This window comes from Phalacrocorax aristotelis, chromosome 5, assembly GCF_949628215.1.
Source record: "Phalacrocorax aristotelis chromosome 5, bGulAri2.1, whole genome shotgun sequence".
Taxonomy (NCBI): domain Eukaryota; kingdom Metazoa; phylum Chordata; class Aves; order Suliformes; family Phalacrocoracidae; genus Phalacrocorax; species Phalacrocorax aristotelis.
Window position 1 is genome coordinate 64,627,954 of NC_134280.1, and position 24,995 is coordinate 64,652,948.

Below are 24,995 nucleotides of genomic sequence, written 5' to 3' on the forward strand. Positions count from 1 at the left end.
CCCATGCAACGCTACAGGCTTGGGGAAAAATGGCTGGAAAGCTGCCTGGTGGAGAAGGCCCTGGGGGTGCTGGCTGACAGCCGGCTGGGCATGAGCCAGCATGTGCCCAGGTGGCCGAGAAGGCCAACGGCATCCTGGCTTGTATCAGGAATAGTGTGGCCAGCAGGAGCAGGGCAGGGATGCTGCCCCCGTACTGGGCACTGGTGAGGCTGTACCTCAAATATTTTGTTCAGGTTTGGGCCCCTCACTACAAGAAGGACATTGAGGTGCTGGAGCGTGTCCAGAGAAGGGCAACGAAGCTGGTGAAGGGTCTGCTGCTCTCCAGACATGTCTTATGAGGAAAGGTTGAGGGAACTAGGATTGTCTAGCCTGGAGAAGAGGAGGCTGACAGGAGACCTTATCGCTCTCTACAACTCCCTGAAAGGAGGCTGTAGCGAGGTAGGGGTTGGTCTCCTCTCCCAGGTCACTAGCGACAGGATGAGAGGAAACGGCCTCAAGCTGCATCAGGGGAGGTTTAGACTGGATGTTAGGAAGAATTTCTTTACTGAAAGAGTGGTCAGGCATTGGAACCAGCTGCCCAGAGAGGTGGGGGAGTTGCCATCTCTGGGGGTGTTTAAAACACTTGTAGATGTGGGACTTCAGGGCATGGTTTAGGAGGCATAGTGGTGTTGGGTTGATGGTTGGACTTGATGATCTTAGAGGTCTTTTCCGACCTTAATGATTCTATGACTACCAGCTGGAGAGTTGATATACCATGAACAGCACAAAGGTAACACGACGTTATAGCTTCTGAACTACAAAGAGCTAAGGGAAACCATGTCCATTAGCACCCTCTGGATACAGCCCAAAGCTTCTTCCAAGTTGTCCTGCAAACACCTATTGCCAGCTAATTTTTCATGCCACTGTGAGATGGTAGAGGCAGTTGGGCCTAGCAGTCTCTGAAGGCTGGGGTACCAGTGCTGGGTGACCTGCACACGTCAGTATCGCAGGCAGCTCAGAAGCTAGAGGTATCTGAAAGCTTTGCAATATCATTCTTTGGTGTGGATTTGGAGGTGAAGGGGAAATAAACCCATCCTGGGCTTCCTCCGTTATTTAGCCTGACCAGGTACCAGTATAGTCATCTGGAGATCTACTTTGCAGATAGTTACAGAAATGCTCTCTTTCCCCAGTATAACTATAGTAATATGTAAATGTGTTTAAAATTAAAATTTGTGATATAGATAGCAGCTGGATCCTAGAAGTTGAGCAGAGGGTTGGCAGCCAGAAACACAGGTTGTGATTGTGCATCAGGTTTGGGTGGGTAGTCTGACCCTTTCCCAGTTAAGTGGAATATCATGCCATAGTTCATGGAGGTGTTGCAGGGACTAGATTTTATTTGGCAGGAACTTCACATTTCCACTGCTGAACAGATTTTATCATTATTTGTACTCTATTCTGCATGACATACTTTATTGAATATATAGTAGCTTGAATTATGTTTATATATAATACTAAAGGATTTATATGCTGCAAACTGCATACAAGCAGTTATTGTGCTGTTGGGAACTTGGAGCCACGGCACCCACCCGTCTTGTCTGTGTATGTGGCATACGCCTGCGGTCTGCAAAGCTGCCTTTTTTTTAACTATTATTATTATGTTATTTGACATTGACACTACGTATTTTGGGGAAATGTGTATAGTTCAAGGAGGTGTAGTTATGTAAAGTACAACAAATCTCTGGCATAAAGTACGACCTTCAGGGTCTCTTGTGTGAATTTTTACTAGGGCATACTTCACTGACCAAAATTAGATCCATTGAGAGCCTTGATTACATTTTTTTGTTTGTTATGTTTTCCCCGCAGCTGTTCAAAGTTATGGGTTTAGTTGTATTTTAACTATATGTTAAGTATATGGGACAAACCTGAATGGACCCAGGTTTAATCATATTCACAATTATTTGTAAATAACAATAATGACTTCATATCTGCATGCAAGACATTATGCATGAGACTAGATATGAGCCCAGAGCAGTAATCAGTTCCATAATAGCTTTTAATAAAAAGGAATTTAAATAAAAGGTTTTAGAAAAGTACAGAATAAAAGGAGAAAATCTCTTCCCTATTAACCATTTTATAAATCCCAAGATATCTTGTTTTAAAGTTATAAATAGCAATCTTCACTAAACTGTTATATGAAAAATATCACAGTTAAAGCACAGTACTGCTGGCGTCTTACAAAATATACTTATTAACCTTTCCTCATCTTCTCCCCCTTTTATAGGAAAGGCAAAAATTCTTTCTTCATGTTTCCAAAATTAATTATTAAAGGAGGCACTGAGGAATCAAATTACCACTAAAAGCCAGTTTTGTTACACTATGTCTTTATCTCAAAATTTTGATAAAAACATTTCACTACTTACGAAGGAGGAAGGGATTCGAAGCATGCTATGCTAGGTCATGACCAAATCCTAATTTAGTTTTGTTGGATTATTCATCTGAGACGCCTTCTGACTGTAAATGATGAGTAGAAGCTATGGAAGTGTTTGCAAGCTTATGTTAGGCTTTTACTTATATTGGGTGGGGTTCTTTTTTGTATCAACAAATTTAATTCTACAGTTATTTAATTCTGTAGTTCTACTCTTTTAGCCTACCAGGAAGAGATTAGGCTTTATTAGAGTTTCAAGGAATAGTTTGAAAATGAACAGTTGAACGGAGCATACCTGAGGGTGGAGGCGTGGTTATTTTGCCAGGCTCTCAGCACGGGTGAGAGAGCATCCTGGTAACTCTGCAGCTATAAGGACTGTGAAGAATAAACTCAGTGGATATATTGTTGGGTATAAACCCACGTATTTTAAAATTATTTCTCTTTCAATTTGGCATCTGAATATAGGGAAAAAACCACTACTTTGGCTGCAGTAATTTTTACGCAGCATGATCTCTCTTCAGAATGCAACCTAGAGGAAAATATCCTGCCGACCAAGTCTATCGGTGGCATGCTCTTGTATTTGGTGTATCAAAAAGGGATCTGAGTTCAGTCACCACTTCTCTGTCAGGTTTGGAGTCAATAACCACCTCGTGCTTTGTGATTTCTAGCTGCAAAGTGGCATCGGCATTCCTTTTCTTGACTTTACTCAAAAGTCCATCTGCCCTGCAGATCTTAATTACATCTCTGCACAGCATCTGATGGGATTTCTGACCCCATCTGCCACCTCTGCACTGAGATTTATTTCTATTCCTAATGCAGAGGAAAATAAATATGACACATTCTGTGGTAGTTTATGGACTTAGAAATAGAGTAGAAGTTATTTGTGGCTGTGTTAGTCATCACATGTACAGTGGGATATACACAATATTGCATCTGCTGAATGAGACCTTATATTAAAGTGGAGTTCTACCTAGAAAGGTGTGTATATAAAAACAACTGCTGCAGTCATTGCTTATTTTGATAATGAATGTGAGTTATGATTTACGCAATAAAGAATGCTTCTCTGAAAGTAGAGGAAGGTGTTGTTCATAACAAATCTTTAGTAAGTAATACTCATAAGCTCTTTTTTGATGGTCCCTTCCAAGCTTTCTAGGGAGGGCAGGTATATTTGTAGACAAAAATTAAGGCATTGTGATACCTAGTCAGCCCAGTAAAGTGATAATGTTTCAAGCCATTTTGTGCACTGATTTTAAAAAAGGAAATAAACTGAAAGATGTAACAATGCATTTTATAGATTCAAAGACCAGGACACAGATAAATCTTAAATTGTTATGAACAACAGGTTTCTTATCTAACGGAACTCAAGAATATATTTGTGATGTTAGTTTTTGAAAAGAAAACTTAATTTTTAATTTTTTTTTTTTTTTAGGTTAGACGGTCTAGTTTTTGCTCATTCTAGTTAGAAGAAAGCTCAGTCCCTATTCAGGACGCTCTTCCTGAGGAGCCGGAGCCTTGACATGACCACATCCCAGTCTGCATAGGCACCTTCCAGGTGACGAGTCACTTCTGATCCTGACTGGTAGCTTTGGCGACCATGAAGCACACGCCAGTTATCAAACGTCACTATGTCCCCTATAAAGACATTGCACAAAGTTTAATATTCAGTATGTTATAGCTGATTCCTTCAAACAGATAACCTGGAGGTAGATCTATATTAACAGTTAGGGATCAATAATGTCAAGTGGCTCAGCTGGAGATACACAGCAATGACACAGTAATTTTAATTTAGCTGGTCGTTCTCAACCAGAGAGGGCAGGTTCCTTTTGACCTCTGCTTCTTTTCTTGTATAGCCAGGAGTTAAAAAGCAGAGTGGTAGGGGAGTCCCTGCTGAGAAAGGCAGGCCTTGAGGTGAAAGACACCTACAGCAAATCCACAGGAAGGATAAAAAAAACCACTAGGATGATTTTTTACTTGATCAGTCTGATACTATGTGTACTATACACATCCTGCATTATTATCCCCATTATCAGAATTTTATGAGGACACAGTCAAGCCATTGAAAACTAGGAAATCACATATTTAAGGCTAGCATGCAATTGTATTTTTTCTCCCTTGCGTGCCACCGTTAGGATAAATCTCTAATTAAATAATGTTATAGTCTCTCTTTCCTTCTCCCCCTCCCCTCTACCACCATTTTGGAGTGTTAATTGATGGAATGGATGGTACTAATGTAATGTGAGGTACTTTGGTTTACCATTTATTATGTGATTTTATAAAATATTTTATTGCATGTTCCCAATAGAGAGAGATTAATTTCCACGTAGATGTTTTAAAGACACTAGCATCATAGTACAGGAGGCAGTCAGATATACTAATGAATTTACTTTTGTAACACCTCTTGAGAGATGAGGGACTATTCATATCTTTGTTTTATAGCCAGGGAATGAAAGAACAGAGATTATGGCCAAAGTAATTAAATATATGCCAGGCTGACTTTTGAAGAGTAAAGGGCATTTTTGCAGCATGTTTTATGTTCCAAACACAGCCCTGTACAACTCTAGCTGAAGTTTAGAGCACGTAGCACTTCTGCAAATCTGCCTCCAGATGTCTTGCATAGGCCACCCAGACACAGCAGCACAGCAGCAGCGGCCTTTGGCAATTCGTCCAGCATTACACTGGCATTTGGTGTCTAAGCAAAGACAATAACTCAATTCCCCATGGTCCTATTCAGCTTCCTTCATCGCTATGCACATTAAGCATCTGTATCATCTTCTAGATGTTCTGCGACTCCTGCAGCCGTTGGGAAGGTGCTCCACTAACAACTTCAAGCGTCATAAAGACCGACTTGTACTTTGGCTTAACGTCCGTACTCTGCATCAAATGAAGCAGAGGAGAAAGTATGTGATTGTGCATTGTTTAATGAACAGACACTGCACGGGGATGGCACAGCAGTCTTGCGCGTGATATTTCCCATCTGTGCTCCTATTGAAATGACAAGTTACAATTTCCTATATGGTATGGATTTTTGATGTAGTTTAAAAGTACATTGGACTAATCAATAGACAGACTCTATCCCCCTCCTGCCTTTCTTTTTTTATCCTTTATAGTGTAACAATGGCAAAAGAAATCTATGAAATGAATGTAAGGATGCAGTATGAAATAAAGTACCAGTGCTAACAATGCTCAAGTGTTTTGACTGTTAGGAAGAACATGTGAAAAATCATTGTGAGGAGAAGCAACTTACTGACCTGGTTTCAGCTTGTAAGCAAACTTGTGCTCTGCGCTGTTTAATAAATCATCAAATTCCTTTAGAGCTGCATAAAATGGCCTCACTTTCTCAGCTGGTATGTCAAACACTGTGTCTCTTGTTGCATTATTATAATTGATGCGAACTGCTTGGCCTCTGGAATCCACGCTATGAAACAGAGAAGGAAAGGAAAAGGAATGTATTATGTTGTTACTGAAACATTTTAAGATGGTTAAACAGCAACCGTCTTTGGTTGAACTCGCCTTCTGGAATTTCAGAATGTTTCTGTAGTGAAATTCAGATTGTTATTGGGTTGGATTTTTATAATTTTGCCTAAGTAGGAAAAGGAATAATCAGGAAGAAAGTGTAGACACTTGAATTCCTCAAACATCTGTATTCTATACATTTTAATTATAGAATTGTAAACTCTTTAAATTCAGAGGAGATTATGATCATTTGCATTTTTATAATATATAGTTCTTAATCTAAATGCTTCAAATTATGGCTTATTTTTGGTACAGATACGGATACACATCGGCTGGAATTAGTAACAGACCCAGCTGCTGTTAGCCTGTCTGTACCTAGGAACTGCTCTAATTACCACCACTTCTTGCCGGTGTGTGGCAAAACCAAACGAGGAAAACTATGCTGTGGTGGTACAAAGCAAAAATACCCCACGAAATAAAACAAAACAAAAGAAACCCAATAACTACAGACCAAGTTAAACCAGTGTTTCCCCACAAGGTGGCAGGAGGAGACCTTCTCCCGCTAACGCATAATCCACCGTGCTACAGGGATTTTATTTTTTGATGTTGTTGAAACTACTCACTCTATAATTCTTTGTTTACATTGCACAGCAAAATCGCAGTAGTCCACCCCAACATCTGTATAGTCCACAGCAGTAGAGGACAGGATCTGATGGGCTTGAGGATTTTGTTCCTTCAGCTTGTTGGATACGTGAAATCCGTCTACAACTACACTTTCACCTCCTGCAGCTGTTTGCTTTATACAGTGGAGAAACTGAACCTGGAATGAATTAGCATCTAATTATGAGAAGAATTAGCTTGCATATTTAACGGTTCATTAGTATCAGTTCCCTCATATCTGTGGTTCTGTTTCTTTGGGTTTTTTTTTGGGGTGTGTGTGTTTTGTTTTTGTTCCCCACCCCAGCAAAAGACGGAGTTCCCATTACTGCAGCTTCACAGCACTCTGCCACCACTATCACACAGGCAGAAAATTAAAGTAGCATGTTCATAAATCCATCCCATTTGGGATACCTTCTAATGCCTGCAACCTGTGAGTCAACCGCAAAGCTCTGGTCTCCCTTCTTTCCTTTGAGTCCCTCTTTGTGGCACTCATATAATTTTAAATGCACTGCAGTCTTATCTCACCAAGGAGGATTATCCTTCTCTTGCAGAAACAAAACCTACTGTGAATTATCTGCTTACAGAGGGGAAAAGGTGACTCTTGTAGAAGGCAACAGGCCCAGCATCTCTATCATAAAGTAGGGTTAACATAGTTGCGTTTCACTTCACAGTGAAATTGCCAAAGCGTAAGATGGAGCAGAAAGTCTAACCCGGGCTCTCAGTTGCACCAGCATAAATCTGAGCTGCTGACACAGGCAGTAAACTCCCCGTGGCATTAGAGAGCCCAGCACCACACAAAGTGTAACCGTTCGTCTCGGCCAAACCACACAAAATACGTGTCACGGCAATGGTAACAGTGTTCACCTTTCCCTTCCGTGACAGTGACTCATTTCTGAGACGACTAGGAGAAAAAGCAAAAAAACCCAGGAGGAGAGAGAGGAGCGGAGAACAGGGTTTGCCCCAGAATGTCCTCACTGGCTGGACCCACAGACCTTGATGATGGTCATGAAGGGGGAAACTGAAGTCTATTAATTAAGACCTACTCCATCCTTGCTCCACGTTAATGAACATCATCTAAATGATTTTAATAGGTGATGTTAGCGTGAAGTGTTCGGCACTTGTTTTTGGATAAATCACATTGGTTTTTTGTTTAATTATAGAAACAACAGATACTCCGCAACATGAGAAGGGGAATTGTAGGAATGAAGCTTCTAGATGCAAACTTTCCCAGTGTTATCTTTGTTCCTTTGTAACTGTTCCTATTATTTTTCAGTTCTCTGGTGAATTATGTGGATTAGGCTTTGATAGGACAGGGACTAGGTGAAAATGTATTTCTGGTAGTTGTCCAGCTTTACAAAATGCCCGTTTTTTTGTCTAATTATGAAAGGGCAAATAAGGGTCTAATTTCAAACGATTTATAGAAAACAGAATATAACATCTTGATCATATTTCTTCTAACATCTCCTCCCCCTGAGGTGAACAGATGTGTCCTAAGAAGTCACAACTTGACTACAGCATGTCGGCACCCAACTTCTTCGACGTAATGAAAGTAGTGTCAACAGCATATGTAGGGCCCTAATGCTTTCTCATACGGGAATATTCTCAGTACATTGCGAGTTTCCATTTAAAAATGATGACATACATAACGGGCTTGTTATGCAGAATTTAGATCATAATGTAAGTACGGCGTACCCATGCGCATATAGATTGTTATATGCAGATTAATGTATTGTTATTTTTACATTGCTCTTCTTAAGACAAAATTCAGAGTCACTGAATGCTAACCGTGTTTCACGCTATAGGAATGTTTCCCTTTCCCCTTTTGTGCTGTGAAAAAGTCAGTAGATTCACCTTACCCCAGGTGGATGCTGCAGAACAGGGTAATCGGTGTGAAAACATAGTTTTGCGGTTGTGTAAGCCACATTGTTAGCATCTGCTTTGTCTTGCACTTGCCAAGTCGGTCTTCATAATGAAAGGAAAAAGAGAAAACATTAAAACAGCCAGCCAGCATGCCAGACAGTACACATTGAAACTGTGAAATCATAGTACAAAAGACTCATTCTGTCTTTGAACATTAAAATATTGTAAAATTATAAGGAAATAATGATTTAGGAGTGTCCCCCCACCCTAGCAAAGAAGGCTTATTTCAGCAGTCCTAGATTCAAACTCAAGTGTTCCAAAGGACCTCTGGCCCCAGTGTAGGATCTAGAAGAATGATGGCTTTCCAGCGGCGGTACTTTGCTGAATGCAAAGATCAGTTGAAGACACTAGCCAAGAGGTATCTGCTACGATAAATCATCATCTTATTACTGAGTTTTCAGAAATACGAGAGTGGAAGTTGGCCCATTTCTTTTTATCAACCTTCCATTTTTCCCTGCCAGGTGGAGCACATTATCAATGAAATATGAAATTGTTAAAGGGTATGTAACTTTCCCTAAAAATTATTTTTAAAGCTTTATGATCTTAAAAAATATAGAGTACTCTTTGCAGGGGGATCTCTCCTGTAACTTGAAGACTTGCTGCTAAAGGAAAATGTCTTGATGAAAGACTTCTTCCCTTTCTCTGATACTCTTGCAGAGAACTACCCCCATTTCTTTTGTTACACAGTTTGTCTTGAAATTTTACAAAGTTCAGTAAGAAAGTTTACTGACAACAAAACAAAGTCTTAGCTGTATGACAGAGAGATGAATACATTGCGCTGCAGCACATCCAGAATCTGTTTGAGTGACACACCACGCAGGAGAATTTAAGACCAAGAACTAGAGGTTTTGTTTGTACAGAGCTCACATGATTGAAGACAGTCCTCAGCAGAAGCATGCTATAGATCCAGACGTTTGTCTGGAAAAGTGTAGGTCACCATACGTAGTCCATGTAATCACAGGAGCATAAGTGATTTAAAAGAAAATATGAAACTCATTTTCCCTTGTGAAATACTATAGACCAAATATATTATGTTTCAGATGGTTCGCATCTAGCATTACTTCTTAATAACGGTTTAAAAAGAAAATAGGCTAAGGAACATGCAGACCAAAATGATTTATATATAGTACACTAACACTTTTGTTCTAGGAGTGGTATTTAGTATAGAAACTATGCAAAATGCTAAAACCTAAATTTATGAAATTGCCTGAGGGAAAACCCCCTTGAATATTTGCAAATGTGTTCAACTGCCTGGGAGAAATAATTTTATTATTTGGTAGAGCACATACTCATCAGTACATGACTTCAGTACTCAAGTATGATAATGTCAACCACACTTCCATAGTTTCCAATTTTACAGCCAAAAAATAGCCCGTTATATCATCCTTGTCATTAGTATTGAAGGTAGCTAGGTTCACTAGATCTTTAATTTAAAAGGCTCCAGTGTCACTTGATAGTTCTAAAACAATAACACATTTTAATTGTCTCATTTATATGCAATGTACACAACTGCCAGAATGGAGGTACTTTATAAAATCCTTGTAAGGTTTTGCAGAAGCGGTCGTGCTTTCACGGTGATACGCTTTGCGAGGGGAGCTGGTCCCTGGGAGCTTCCCTTCCCCGTGAGGAGCTTCAGTCAAAGCTCGTTACTGACTTAAAGTCAGCAATGCGAATACAGAGCTCAGCACTGAATGTGAAAAAAAAATCAACCTACCTTTCTCAAAGTCTCCTCTGAGCTGAACTATCAGCTCGGTCGTGGGGAGAGCACATGAGAAGTAAAGGAGGAAAATGCGTGTAGTGTCAGAGGACTCTTGGCCCTCCGGGAGAGCAAAGAGGAGTGGAATCATTTATGGTTAGTAATTAGGGTCAGATTTCAGCATCAGTTGCTCAGGCTGTCTGACAGAGGAGGAAATTTGGCACCAGGCAGGTGTAGCAATTTTTTGCATTAAGCAGCAACGTGGGCTTAGCCTCCCTGGGCAGAAGACGAGCCTGTCTGTTGCATCCTCGCTCTTGCAAAACCACTGCACTAGGAACTGAAGCCACACTTGAATCATCTTGTCTTGCCCTTCATTAAAAATCTAGGCCTCATTCACAAGACGCTTGGGACTGGTGTCCTTCTCTTGCAGCTGAAGCCCTCTGGGAGGTGCAGAGGGCTTGGCTGCTTCAGTGGGAGTGCTGGGGTCCCACAAGAAGCCCCTCCTGCCACCCCAAGCCCTGGACAAGGCTTCAGAACAGGGGAGGAGCACGTCTAGGGCATGAGCAGTTGGAGAAATGAATTGTGGTATGACTGGAGACCTTGTTAGTGGAGTTGTGCACCTGAGAAGTAAAGAAAAATGTTAATCTAAAAGTGTAGAACCCCTTGACGTTGTTACATGGCTGCGAGAGAGAATGTTTCCACTTTTACAGTAATGACATTTTAGGTAGCATTTACCAAACAGACAACTAGACAAGAAAAAAGGCTTTTGTTTTGCCATGTGCCAGGGTTATAGTCATTGCTGTTATATTTCAGTTAAAAATTCAAGGCCCTGTTGAGGTAATGTTTTATTTGGCAAGCCTGTCAATTCCAAATTTATCCTGTTATTTATAATATTTGGTAGGCCTTGTATTTGGCTGCTAGTGAAATAGCAGGGGCATTACCCAAAGTTATTATTTTATTACAGTTGTAAATGCCACCTCAGAATTGGATGCCAGTAAGAAATGAACTTCTGTTTTAGAGGTGAAGAGATGGACTATAAAATGCTGCTCTAAGTCTATGTTAAGACTGAAAACTTGACGGATTTTCTGCTTCTGTGAGAAATATGTAAGAGCAACAAGACCAGGCACTACAGTAACTATAGCTGAAAATGAAACAGGTTAAACTAGGAGGAAAGGTACTACAGGGAAAGAAAGAAGTATTTTCTTCTCCATAATATTTTGAGGCGGGTTAAATAACATTTTTCCTTTTGAAACACTTAGCCCCCCCCAAATATCCAAAAATAAGCCAAAGCCATTGAAGTCTCTTTCAAGACCTCAGGTGATGAATTACACATTTAACACACACTGGGTTATGAAACTGTTTGAATACAGTTCTCTAACTATCTTCTGATATGCTTAGCATGTTACACTTCACACACATCTGTATTAAAACATTTGAAACTAGTTTTGTGACAGCTTTTAAAAAATACTTTAGGGATGGTTTCTTAAACCATTACACATAATAATAACTGAAAGTTTCTGCACAATCCTGCTTGTATTTTCCTGTACTTGAGAAACACCCACTCACCTCCACCCCCCTTTTTTTTTTTTTTTTTAAGAGGCTCTTAAGGAAAAAAACCTGGTCTGCAGAATAATTTTTTAAAAATTTCAAAGCATTAATCATTAACATCACCAGTAAGGCGATGACAGCAGCTGAACATTAAGATGTCAGGGTGCAACATGTGTGCACGTGCACAGAGAAGGGGACTTGGTTGACAGTTGTGCAGGAAAATGGAAAGCAACTCTTAAGCGGTATTTTGCAACCCAACTTTCTGTTTACTGCCTTTGTAATTAAAGAAACTCCTCTTAAACTGAAGAAAAAGAACTCCTCCTTACAATGCATTGAGAAGACAGTGCTCACAAGCAGTCTCAAACCATACAGAGGTCTGTAAGCCACACACAGGCAAACAGGTGATGCTTTTGTAAAACATTTCCTATAGACTATATCCAGTGCCAGAACTCCTCAAAGGCAGGCAGTATCCTTCATCTTGTACACCTCCTTGGCAGGATAAGTGTGCTTTACAGTTCTGGAAGCTTACCTTTGCATTACTATGAGTGCTGTGTTTGAATAGGTAAGCCTTTACTGTATAGCCTTAACACAGGCATCCTTACAGTGCATCTTGGAGGCAGCTAAACAGTGTCTGATCTCTGAACTGGAGAAACGAAAGCATGCTCGCCCCAAATCAGCTCACGGAGTCTGGCTCTGAACTCCAGAGCAGGCTGCCTTTGGGCGTACAATTACTTTCTCTCCTTGCAAGCTGGCAGCATATTCTGAAAAAAGAAAAGTGTGTTCAGCAGCTTTGGTTCTCCCCCCCCCCAAAGTCTTGGCTCTGCTAATATGCACATTGTAACAGACACATCCTACCCCTTTTATAACTCTGCCTTCCCTTTAGCACTGGAGCACACAGGCTTTTTCTCCCTCCAGCGCTGGACGTTGGTCTGTACGTAGCTTGTTGACCTCACCCTGTGGCAGAGCTGGTTTTTGTTACTTGAAATCCAGACTAGTCTGCAAAACTGGTCTTTGGATCTCAGGCTCCCTTTGACATTAAGCTCTTCAGATTTTAATTTAATATTGCAAATTCAACCTAATCATACACAGAAACATAATGAGCAACTGTCAAATGACCTAGAGTAAATCCAACCATGGTGGCTCAATTGGGGTGATCAAAACCAGGCTTCAAGACTTTCAAATACTAAAACTGTGTTTCAAAACCAAGAAAACCCCAAACCCTCAACTAAACAAAGTATTCTGACTAAGTATGTTTTCTTTTAAATGCAGAATTCTTAGTCAATCGGAAGATTTTCATAACATTGAAACCCTCTTTCTGCAGCTTAATTAATACATGAATTAGCAAATAGGTTTTGAAAAAGCAAGGAGACTTACAGGCTTTTATTGTTCCTTTACTGTGAAGCCTAATACTTAAGGAAACAAAAATAAGGTTTAATCAACATCAATAGTAAATATGATTTAAACAGTGAACAGAGCTCTAACCTTTACTTGCTCAATGGTGTGAACCAAGGTCACATTTCAACCTTGATCTTGTATGGAACATTAAAAGGTGAGAGGTTCTTTGCAGGATGTATTAAAACACTTTAAAATCCATATCTCAAAGACTCAGAACTCATCCTGACAAATTACTTTTATTGAAACCATCTTTAAAAAGAGTAAACATTAATTTAAGCTAACTTCAAACAAGGTGAAGCATTTAACAATCATTACTGTTTATAATCATATTAGGGAAGAGTCAGTGAGGGGCAAGACTAACTTTTAATTGGAAAAAGACCCCAACATTCTGACAACACAACTGATAAATGACAGGTCTCCCTAGGGCAGTCTGAATCACTTGTTACCTGAACTTAGACACGGAAAGCATATCCTCACAGTTAGTGCACATTTATACACTAAGGGACTTTTCAGTCTCTCTTAAATATAGCAGAGTTATCACAATCTGGATGTTTCAAACAGTTGGCAGTAATTTTAAACAGCACGGATGATGAAGAGCTGAGGCAGAGTACCAGGCAGAATGGTAGATTTCCTTTGTATCTTACAATGCCGCTGAGTTAATTATCAAAAACATTTGTATGCCTCAGTGAAAAACATGTTACAGGGCTCAGCAGATGGACAATAGGTGAAACACAGCAGGCTGCCATGTCAAGAACATTAGTCTAGAAGATTTAAAGATGATTTCTAGTTTTAGGATCTAGGAACTTGTTCTAGACCCAGTTCCTCATCGCTGAAACTTAGGAAAGCAACTAAAGGTTCTGTTGTAACCTAAGCACAAATCCATGGTACAGGTTGAGGGGGTTGTGTGGGGTTTTTTTTACCCCCTGTCGTTTTGGTTTTTGTTGTTCCCCCCACCCCAGTATTTTGGAGATATATTTTTTTTAGTGATATGCTTTAACAAAGAACCAATATTTTGTGTTGTTATCTGTGGCTTGCTATATTTGTTCCTAACTCAAAATGATTGTGCAGCTGTCTGGATACAAACAGAACGAATGTTTCATCCTTCAGATACCCTGGAGAGCTGGGAAACACCCTCAGATATGATCAGGGTTGGATACCCCTAAGAATCTCCTAGTATCTGTTAACTAGGATCATGTCAAAACAGAAATATAAAGCAATACTATTTTCATAATAATGCAAGTTTCGAACTGAGACTGTAGTAGGCTGCCAAAATAGAAGTACTTGACATTGAGAATGCTTTTAACGGTAGAAAATGTTTTGTAGTGCTGGAGGAGGCTTCTGAGTCGACCAGGGGGATCTGCTCCCTTTTATTTCAGTAGGATTAACCTGACTGAATCCCAGTGAACTTTGAAAACTGCCTTTCCTTCTGGCACAGTAAGCAGAAAGAGGAAACCACACCTCAGTGAAAGTACGTTATCTTAACTACCCTAGTACATTTATACATTACTCCCTTTAAAGCTTTACAAATATTTATCATGGCTGCTGGGACTGACAAAAACTCATAATATTCATGGCATTTTAAGGCAGTTATTCTCTCCACCCCTTCTTTCTGGAAAACAGTAGAAGAAGAAAAAAAAAAAAGAATGACGACATTCTCACAGGCTGTTCTATATGCTGAGTTCTAGAGGATTTCTTGAGCCAGTTTTTCCTGATTTGAAGCATGGGGAAAGTCTCTGCACAAACAGGTTGACTTTCAACATAAATGAACCAAAAATGGAGGATGGACATGGGATCAAAAGCAACTTATACACTGCTAGAAGTTGCCAGTATATCACAATAGCTATTTCTCTGCCTCTTAGAAATTGTTCACTAAATCTCAAAGCCAGCCACATCAATGACATCTTTCTCCATAGCTAGTGATGGAAAAACACTTGCAAAATGAAAGTGTAACAGAAGTATCAATAAGCGTCATAGCATGAAGAAGGGACCTTTTGTTCACCTTCCTCCCCTTCACCTCACAATTAATACTCTGAGTTAACATATTTCTCTGGTATCGCAGAGCTGCTTTTACCGCCGTCAACTGCATTGCATATTCCAGCAGGGTGTTCATATGTGCCTTCACACAGCAGTGTTAAGGAGCAGAAAATCTTTCCTTCTGATTTGCAGTCTTGAGGGAATGTGGTCTTTCTGGCCAAGGTTGGATTCCTTCCCCCCACCCCCCCTTTTTTTTTTTTTTTTTTTTAGAGAAAGGAAGAGACAGTGGTTATTGTCCACATAGTTTGTTTGCTTATTCTCCTAACTAAAGGTCAACCTGAGTGAAGGAGATCTAGTGCCATAATTTTTACTATCTTTTATTTTATGATGGGGAAGAAGAGAGCTTTTCAGATGGGAAGCCCTGAATATTCTGGTTTTGGTGGCTTTTCAGGCACCAATCACAACTATATTTAAGTGTTACTATCTATTCTTGTCTTTTTTTTTTTTAAGACTAAATACACATCCAAGTAATAGGCTTTTTGGATATACGTTGTAAAAAATTATACCAACATCTGGAGGTGAGGAACAGGGCAATATGTTAGCTAATAACACAGCTCCTTTACTTGGCTAGATGGAGGTCACAGACTCAGCTCAGCAAGACATGAGCTACCATCATAATTTGTTTACTTGCCTAGTAGGTGCTTGAGGGAGGTAGAGGTTCAGTTTACCACCTCTTGGCATCAAAGGGATGATTTACAAGTTCAGGCTTGCACTCCTGCAGGCTGAGCCCTTATTTTTGCAAAAAACCCAGTTTTTTTAAAAAATGCTTGCTGGGACTGGTGGTAGCTTTCCAGCAGACTCAGCTGAAAGCAGGGAGACGAGTGCTCTGCCCATCTCAGTGATGTGAAACGCAGTAACTTCATCTAAGTCTTACCTATTTCCATGACTCAAAATCAGGCTAAGAAAAAGTTTCAGTACAGATAACTTGCTCTATTAGGGAGGGGGCTGGATTAGGGATTTTTGATTTGTCTGTGGCATAGATAAGCATGGCTATCTTGTGGTTATTTTTTATTTGACATTATCTACTTTGAGGCATCTTTCCTTCTCTCAGCAATTCATGTTATAGTTGCTGCTCTTTATGTACCCTGCCCCTGATAGCAGAGCAATCTTCTCATACAGAACATTAAGTGAGATCACGTTTTATAACATGCAGAGAAGAAAAATATTCACCTTGTTTTAATAAATTAATTCAACAAAAGAGGTCCAGCAAGCTGAAGTGAAATACGTTAGAGGTGATTACGTAGCCAGCAAAGCAAGGATATTAAAAACCAAACTCACCCATAGAAAGTGAGACGCAGGAACCCAATCCTGTGGCCAAGTTTAACCAACTCTCCCTGCCTAGTAGCAGCTCCTGTTAGCAGCACGATTCCTACTTTCTTTAGGGTGCACAGCCACTTGTACATACTTTCGTCATTGTACATGATGTCTTCAAAAGGTATTTCAGGAAGCTGCAGGTCTGATCCCCAGTACTGGCGTTCTGAAGGGGAAGAAACAGAGAAACAAGTGCTTTGCCGTTTATCGCATCAAAGCTCAGGACATCGTCGAAGTATGAAGTTAATGGGATTTCTATGCATTTGTGAAAACACCATCAATCCTGCAGTCAACCACCTGGAACTGGGTCCCTGAATTTGCATGGAAAACAAGCAATCTGTAAGATCAAATTCAACAAAACATCGCAGTTAAAAAATTTTAAATCAGAAGTTGAACAGAAGACCACTTGAAAGAGATATTTTTTTGTTAACAGTACATCAGAAATGTGCACGTTCCTTTTTCTGTCTGTGCTGGTGAACCACAAGAGTGAAAATGTGAAACTGAGACTGCTTTGAAAGTTTCTCATCTAGGGTAAAATAGCATGGAGCACCCCGAGATCTCCCTCAGAGGTATTTTTTTATGGATAGATAATAATGATAAGATGATATTCCTGATGAAGGAACAGGAAAAGACATACATCAGTATAACACCTTAGAAGCAGAGTAACTACATCAATTGCATAAGTGACCAATCAATTTTCTTTTGTAGATTTGTCTTCATGAAATCATATCCGGTTAAGTTAAATTCTGCAGGATGGTGCAATTCCTTGTCTTTTCTTCTGCAGATGCTTTTGTGAGCATCTGTCTGATTTCAGGAAGATGCAAATGAGCGCCCAAGGCACTAACAAATCCAAGCACTGCCAGGAGGTAAAGAAAATGCTGGAAAGATTGAGTGATGAGCCAGAAGTTACGTCATGCCTATTCTTAAACAAAATTGATTATAAGAGCATATGACCATAGAAGAGTGTTAGAACTGCTATACCATAACCAGACATTTGCTTGCTGAATAGACCTTGTGCAGCCATTTGGTAGAGGCAGGTAGAGACTTGCAGGCAGAATGGAAAGGGCTTTTGAGCCTGGCTTTCCTTCAGACCTTTTGCCGCTCCCCTCTTCTTTCTTTTTGTCCCCTCAAAGCAGCAGCAGCTGCACAGTGCATCATCCAAAGCTTTAAAATGAAATGCTGCTTAGCCTCATCCTTTTGTGTGTTTACAGCTGCGCAAATACTGTTAAACCTGTACCTTTCTCTAACAGTATATCTATACTTTTATCTGCAGATGGGGATTTTTAATGCACGACCAATTCTTATTACTATTTTCTTGTACCCCAGCTCTTACAATGGTTATTGGCTTTGATTTAGGATAGGTTTTGAGATTTTTCAAAAGCATTATTAAAGCATTTGAGTTAGAGAGTTACCAAGTAGGTGTCACCTAATATAGAGAGAAGAAATAAAACTAAAATACCGGGTCATAACTAGAAAACAAAAAATTTTCTCTGAACTGTGTTGTTTTCTGAGGAAAACATGTACTCTGGTGTCAGCAATGTGGCCAAAATACTCTACAGAAGAGACAAGCATAAACATACAGCAACAAAATAAAGTAATAATTAGGTATGATCATGAAATCTAGGCAAATTTTCCATGTTATGAAGGGTTACACAATCTAAATCTGCTCTTCCAACATGAGTAAGTTCTAAAAATTATGCCTACAGTATTCTGCATTCAACAAAATGGTACACGCTTAAAATTTTGATCTGGATTACAGTGCTGGAGGCTGCACCTGGAAAAGGAAAGGCTTGTTACACATCCAGCCAGGCAGACAGACACGAAGCCCCCAGGCACGCCGTGGGAAGGCACAGTAACTGCTCACAGCGTAAGTCCTACTCTGCCTACTTTAAGTGCCAGGATACATCCCTCACCTGCTTAGGCTTCCCCAGGGGAAAACACACAACTCCTCTAGCACTGATCTTGGCATCTAGTCACCATTGAAGGTAAGGTGATGCTTTAGCCACAACTTCAACTACTGTAGCCAAGGTCCTAGGGCAAAGCCCTTGGTTGTCCCCTCTGATCTCCAGGAGCACATGCTGACTGTAACCCCTGGTGTGTCACTGCAGGTCACTTGGGTGCACTCTGGCAACCAAACCCAGCGTCCTGAGCTGCTGCACTAGAGGCAGAGAGGACAGCTCCCACCAGGCACTCAGCCGGGGCTAGCTAGCCCTGTCTTCCCAGCAAGTATTTTTGCTCTGCTTTGCTAAAACCCCTGTGTCTGTGCATTCTGGCTGCCCCTAATCAGGTTCTGGTCCGTGAGTTATTTATTATTTCTTGCTTTTATTTTATTTCTTGGTTTATTTTGTGTCCTTTTTCCAGTGCACCTCCTTTCTTCTCCATGAGGCAACCTTAGATTTGGAAACCTTGACTTGAACAGAGGTGTCAAGACCGGGATTTTCTCTCTCATAAGATTTTGAGTACAAAGGTAAGAAGGAATTCCTATCACTGGGTCTAATGAAGAGTAGGTTGTCTTACCCTGTGTTGGAGGCACTCTCAAATCCAGTGAGAGCCATAGAAATAGCCCAAATGTTTACAGAGGTAGGCAGTCCCTTCACATGGACCTAAAAAATAGCTTTTCCTTTCCTGCCTCCTTTCTGTCCTAGGACAGAAGTCCCATGCCTTCCGCTTCATTCCTCCTGATTTCAGGCAGCTTTCTCCTTTCTGCAGGTGAGATGCAGACACACAGAGATGAAGAGTTTAGAACTTGGCTCTCATGCCTCTTCATTTTCAGGACTTTGGATGGTTCATGGTAAATGGTAAGGGAACGTGCCCACGCTCACCCAAGGGTGACCCACGTCCTGCGACTCCCCTGAGGAGTTCAGAAGTGCAGCCAGGAGAGAAGTGCAGGCAACCTGTTCCCCCAGCCCAGGCCTCGGCAGCTCCTGGGACACTTACAGAGGTGTTTGGGCTCTGGCCCGGAGAGGAGAAGTGTTACACAGGAGAGCAGGTTGACGGTGCTGCTGGAGCCCTCCTTTTGGGGAGGGTTCAGGGAAAGACAACAGCTGCTCTCCAATTCTTGTGGTCCACAAGAGCAGATGGCAGCTAACAGGGGAAAGCCTGTCCCATTATTCTTCTTTGAGGACATACATAACTGAAGGAAGTCTTGGGAACCTGCTGGAGGGAAGCTTCTCTACTCTTTTCTGAGGGCATACGTGTCTAGAGTAAGTGTTGGCAACCTCCCCAGGATGATATTGTCTCAATGTTTTCCCTCGGGTAAATACATAGTCCTTCAGGAGGACCCCAACAGTGACATTCACCACCACAGCTGAACGGCCACCCACCGCAGAGCAAGGTAGCCAAAGTGGTAGCCTGTTGCATACAAAAAGTAGAAGCAAGGTAAGCAAGATGTAAGACTTGCCTCAAACACAGGCATAAGCACGCTAAGATAATGTAACCAGTGACTGTGCGTAAGCATTTTATAGCACGGTATAAGTTCTGATAGCAAACTCAGCAATCAGCATTTTATGAAATAGCTAAGGAAAAACATACACAAAATAAATAAGTACAAAGAAAAAGACAACTGCACATGTGAAATATGGGAAACAAGTACAAGAAGTAAAGTGAGAAAGAGATTAAAAAAAAAACAACTACATGTATGGCAGGTAGAGAAGATAACTGGCAAAGCCAAAGTAACCCTACAGGGCAACAGGAAACACACCGGGGAAAAAAAACCAAATAAGTCCTGTCTGCAGAAATGAAACAACACAGTCAAGAAGAGATGTGCTGTCCCTCATCTTTTCAAAGGAAGGAGAAGAAGAAAACACCAACAAATAATGAGAAAAAAAACAAGGTAAAAAAACCAGTATCCTACTCCAGGTCTGCCTTCCTTCACCAAAAAGTGCTCTTTCCCCCTCACCTTAAAAGCTGTACAAACCACAACACCGACTCCAGGGCCAAACTGGGAACCCCAGCACCCCAGCTCTCTGCTGTTTTGTGCTCGTGGCTAATTTAGGTCAAGCTTGTTAAAGACTAATTGTTTACCCATGTGTTGATGGTGATTAATCCTTGGCAATGTGGCCTCTTAATGAATGTCAATCTAGACCATTGTTTTGAAGCTTCAAACCGTGCTGATGGCTTTTAAACATATCCCAAACTCTGTAACTGCTTTAGGTGAGGGTATGTATAGACAGACGTACACAGAGATTCAGTTGTACGAGACAGGGAAGACAGAGCTGGAGCTCTTTCATCTTTCTGCTCCAAACACAGCAGCATCCTCAAATAAAACTGAATGCGGGCAGTGCCATGGGGTGGGCAGACGGGCAGAGCTCCAGTGTAGAGATGCTGCACTCCCAGAGGGGTGGGTCCCAGTGACCTCCTCTCCAACCGCTGGGGCTGGAGGCAGGGTCAACCGATTAGTCCTCGGGGTTACCTGGGGTCTAAGCCCTCTCTGGGGACCACACTGGGGTTACTCCAGGTCAACCCATTAGCCCTCGGGGTTACCTGAGGTCAAACCCCTCTCTGGGGACCGCACTGGGGTTACTCCAGGTCAACCCATTAGCCCTCGGGGTTACCTGAGGTCAAACCCCTCTCTGGGGAAAACACTGGGGTTACTCCAGGTCAACCCATTAGCCCTCGGGGTTACCTGAGGTCAAACCCCTCTCTGGGGACCGCACTGGGGTTACTCCAGGTCAACCGATTAGTCCTCGGGGTTACCTGAGGTCAAACCCCTCTCTGGGGAAAACACTGGGGTTACTCCAGGTCAACCGATTAGTCCTCGGGGTTACTTGAGGTCAAACCCCTCTCTGGGGACCGCACTGGGGTTACTCCAGGTCAACCGATTAGCCCTCGGGGTTACGTGAGGTCAAACCCCTCTCTGGGGACCGCACTGGGGTTACTCCAGGTCAACCGATTAGCCCTCGGGGTTACGTGAGGTCAAACCCCTCTCTGGGGACCGCACTGGGGTTACTCCAGGTCAACCGATTAGTCCTCGGGGTTACCTGAGGTCAAACCCCTCTCTGGGGACCGCACTGGGGTTACTCCAGGTCAACCCATTAGTCCTCGGGGTTACCTGAGGTCAAACCCCTCTCTGGGGACCACACTGGGGTTACTCCAGGTCAACCGATTAGTCCTCAGGGTTACGTGAGGTCAAACCCCTCTCTGGGGACCACACTGGGGTTACTCCAGGTCAACCGATTAGTCCTCGGGGTTACTTGAGGTCAACCTCCTGCTCTGGGGACCATTCTGGGGGTCATCTGAGGTCAACCAATTAGCTGCAGGGTTACCAGAGGTTCAGTTCCCTCTCTGGGGACCACACTGGCATCACCTGATGCCTGCTATCTCAGAACATTATTATTAGCTATACTGGAACGTTTCTGATTGATGTAATACTGCCATAGCATTTAACGCAAGTAAATATGTGTCGGTGGTGTCGGCACCATTTCCTCCCCCCACCCATGGACGTCTCACCCGGCCATTGAACACTGGCAGCCTTTCAGCACTACGGAGTAGGATTTGTGATAGTCTCTGTTTGACCTGGCCTCTCCCCCCGCCTCCCAGAACTATGCTGTGGAATATGTGCTGCATGATCCCATGGAATAAAAATTTTAAAAATCCGTTTTTGGTGGAGAGCAGAGCGGGCCTAAGAACGGTGAAAAATTTTGTGAGTACCAGTATGAAAAATAATAGAGACAGGTTTACAGCATTTTTCAACAAGAGCTGTGAATTTTGTGACACTTTTTCCCTGCTGAAAATTGGTTTTAACTCTTAAGGTTATGCCTTCTGAAACCAAGGCCATTTTATTTTTAATGGCCAAAGAGAGACATACATAGGGAAGAATGAAGATTATGACTCTGTGCATGGCTGAGCACCAAATGGTTATTGCTGTGACCGCAGTTGGAGATATCCGGGACTTCCTCAGTGGACAACTATGGATTTTTCTTCTTCCGTCATCTTTCCATATCAAGCTTCTGAGTCTTACCCATACAGCTCAGAAAACGCACATGAGCCACACAGAGTATTTTAGGGGAAAAGGTTTGACAGTTAAAACGCCTGGTGGAGCCTTGTGAAGACGCTTGCTCAACCTGAGCCAGTGGCTGCCGCCGCCCTTGCCCAGGTACAGCAGCAGTTGGTCGGCGAGCACAGCTGGCGGAGCGCTCCCCCACCGGAGCCGCCTCACACCTCTCCATAGCCGTGTTTCACTTGCTTGTAACTTGGGTCAACTTTAACCGTTCGGGCTGAGGTTTTTCCATGCAAGTATTTGCCAAAAATAATAGTGGGAAAGCTTCAATGACAACGAAAAATGGAGCAAAAGCCTAGACCAGCGAAAAATGAGTAACGTAGCCAAGTCAAAATTTCTACATTGCCTTAGAGGAGAAGTTTTAATGCTTTCATTCTTTCAAGCGTTAAGTTTGGCAAATAAGTTGGTCATGTGCTAGGAATGTCCCTTTGCCATTCCTGTGAACCTCATCAAGTTTGGCCAATGCTTACAGCTTTGGAAAAAATATCACCCTGCAGATGCTCCACAGCCATTTTTTTTTTTTTTAGTTTGACAGTGAAATTGCCCATATAATCCTTTCACACTGAGTACGCTCCAGGCCTCGGGTGAGGGATATAGCAGGACCATTGCAAAACACAGATGAGGAAAGCGATTTCCATGTAAAATTAGCAGACTCACAACAAGGCCAAATATAGCGCCGTGTGCTTCAAAAATTGTGTCAGTCTAAGCTCAGACATCCACTCCCCTGGGACTTCGCTCACCTGTTGCTTTCAGAATATTTCAAAATTTGAAAAGAAATATAATAATATATTCATTCTTCCTTAAGTGATGGGACGCATCACTGACCTTCCCAACTGGTGTTCATACTGTCTATTATTCCCACGCATAACTTTGCGCAAACTCAAATCACATTCATACCATACCAGTAGCATATACGAGAGTTAGGGAAAAAACCTACTGATAGGGTCATCTGTCCCTGCGGGGAAGCTGGGAAGTATCAGGATGCTGCAGGAAGAACATCTTTGTTAACAAGCCATTTTAAAGTACTCCAGTCAGGTATATTTAAAGATTTTTTTTCAGAGACATTTGCACAATGTACTTGATTTCCTTCAATAACACACAGTGCTGTAGCGGTTCATTAGTGCAGGCAAAACCACATAATAACAACTAAACCCCAGGATTCTTTATTTTGGCCTTAATATTCATAAGCCAAGCGCACTTTGTTAAAATAATCAAGATTATCTCCACCCACCCCACCCCGCCTGTTTTTTCCCCTGTTTTTCTATACAACACTGAAACAGGTATCACCTAAGTTTGACCGGCTCCAGTGCATTCAGCCGAGAACTCAGGGGTTGGTATGTAGACAGAAAGTGAAAAGGTAGGAAGTTAGGTGTGGATCCCACGCACAGCTGCTCACCAGGACACTTGCTGGAGCCTGTCAGTTGTTACCGAAGTTAACTTTTGTCTGTCTGTGCTACTGGCGGACGGCGCGGGAATCCCACACCTGTGGGCCATGCTTGGTACTTCACAACTAATAGTGATTTTTCTTTTGCAGCTGAAAGACTTCCAGAGAAGAACATCTTAAAGTACTGCATGGTGTCCCCGGACCACTGAACCTATCTTGGTCTTTTGTTTATTTTTTTTATTCATGGAGCTTTTAAACTAGTACAGGGGGCTTTAAATAGCCCAGGGTGTAAAGCCAAGTGAAAGGGTTGCCCATGCACCTGAAAGAAAGCCGCTACAGGGGCTTGGTAGTGGTTTTCTTGTTACATATTGCATTTGTAAGCATTGTTAGAACATCAAAACTGAAAGGACTACAGGTTTACTCTTGTAAATGAATCTTAGGTCAAAATATAACTTTTATTAAGATGCCTGGCTAGAAAGCATCATTGGTAATCGTTTCTCTGTTGTATTTGCACCACCACTTATCTATGTATATTTATGATAGCACACACAGACACACCACAATACCAGTAGCTATTATAAGATGATTCCTCACGAATCAGTTTTCCTATTGTAAAACTTTTTAATGAGTAAATAACCAATAAAACCCACTACATAGTGCAAGCAGCTTTCAGAACGGGAGCTCTGGGGGATTTCACCAGGTGACTGAGGGACATTCCGCACTGCAAACAGATGTAAAGGGACAGGTTGGGTTTTTTTTTTTTCTTCTCCCTAGGTATAGGCAGCAAATACAAAATGCAATGTGCTCATAAAAAAAAACCAAACCCAGACACTACATAGTTACAACATTTTTCAACAGTTGCAAAGTCTGCAAATTTCCAGCCCCTAGTGTTCCCCTCCCCTTTGGCTAAGGCCAGTTAGAGACTGTCCAAGAAACACAACGCACGTACCCAAATATGAGCGATCCACATAGACCATCTTTTATACTCTATCCCGTGTTTCAAGGAGGCTGTAGTATGATTGACAAGCTGTTGAATTTCACAACATGTTCACAAAATGAAAAAAAGCGCGATCCTTGAGGAGAGGTATAATCTCACCTCGTTAAATTCCTTTTTGAGACCACTCCATGGCCTGCTACTCACTGCTCCAGTGTGTTTAACTCAATACACAGCCTTTCCCATACTTGAAAGATG

The 24,995-nt window shown here is 41.7% G+C and overlaps 1 protein-coding gene across 3 annotated transcripts in view; it reads right to left on the reverse strand.

Moving 5' to 3' along the window:
- Window positions 1-2,014: 2,014 nt before the first annotated feature.
- BBOX1 (gamma-butyrobetaine hydroxylase 1) overlaps window positions 2,015-24,995 on the reverse strand; it is a 38,701-nt gene continuing 15,720 nt past the window's right edge. For all 3 annotated transcript variants that reach the window (XM_075094946.1, XM_075094944.1, XM_075094945.1), the window contains 5 exons: window positions 16,389-16,587; window positions 8,374-8,479; window positions 6,481-6,677; window positions 5,653-5,819; window positions 2,015-4,036 (listed from right to left, as the gene is read on the reverse strand). In XM_075094946.1, coding sequence (XP_074951047.1) covers window positions 3,876-4,036; window positions 5,653-5,819; window positions 6,481-6,677; window positions 8,374-8,479; window positions 16,389-16,587 — 830 coding nt within the window. In that variant the 3' untranslated portion in view covers window positions 2,015-3,875. The remainder of the gene's footprint in view (window positions 4,037-5,652; window positions 5,820-6,480; window positions 6,678-8,373; window positions 8,480-16,388; window positions 16,588-24,995) is intronic.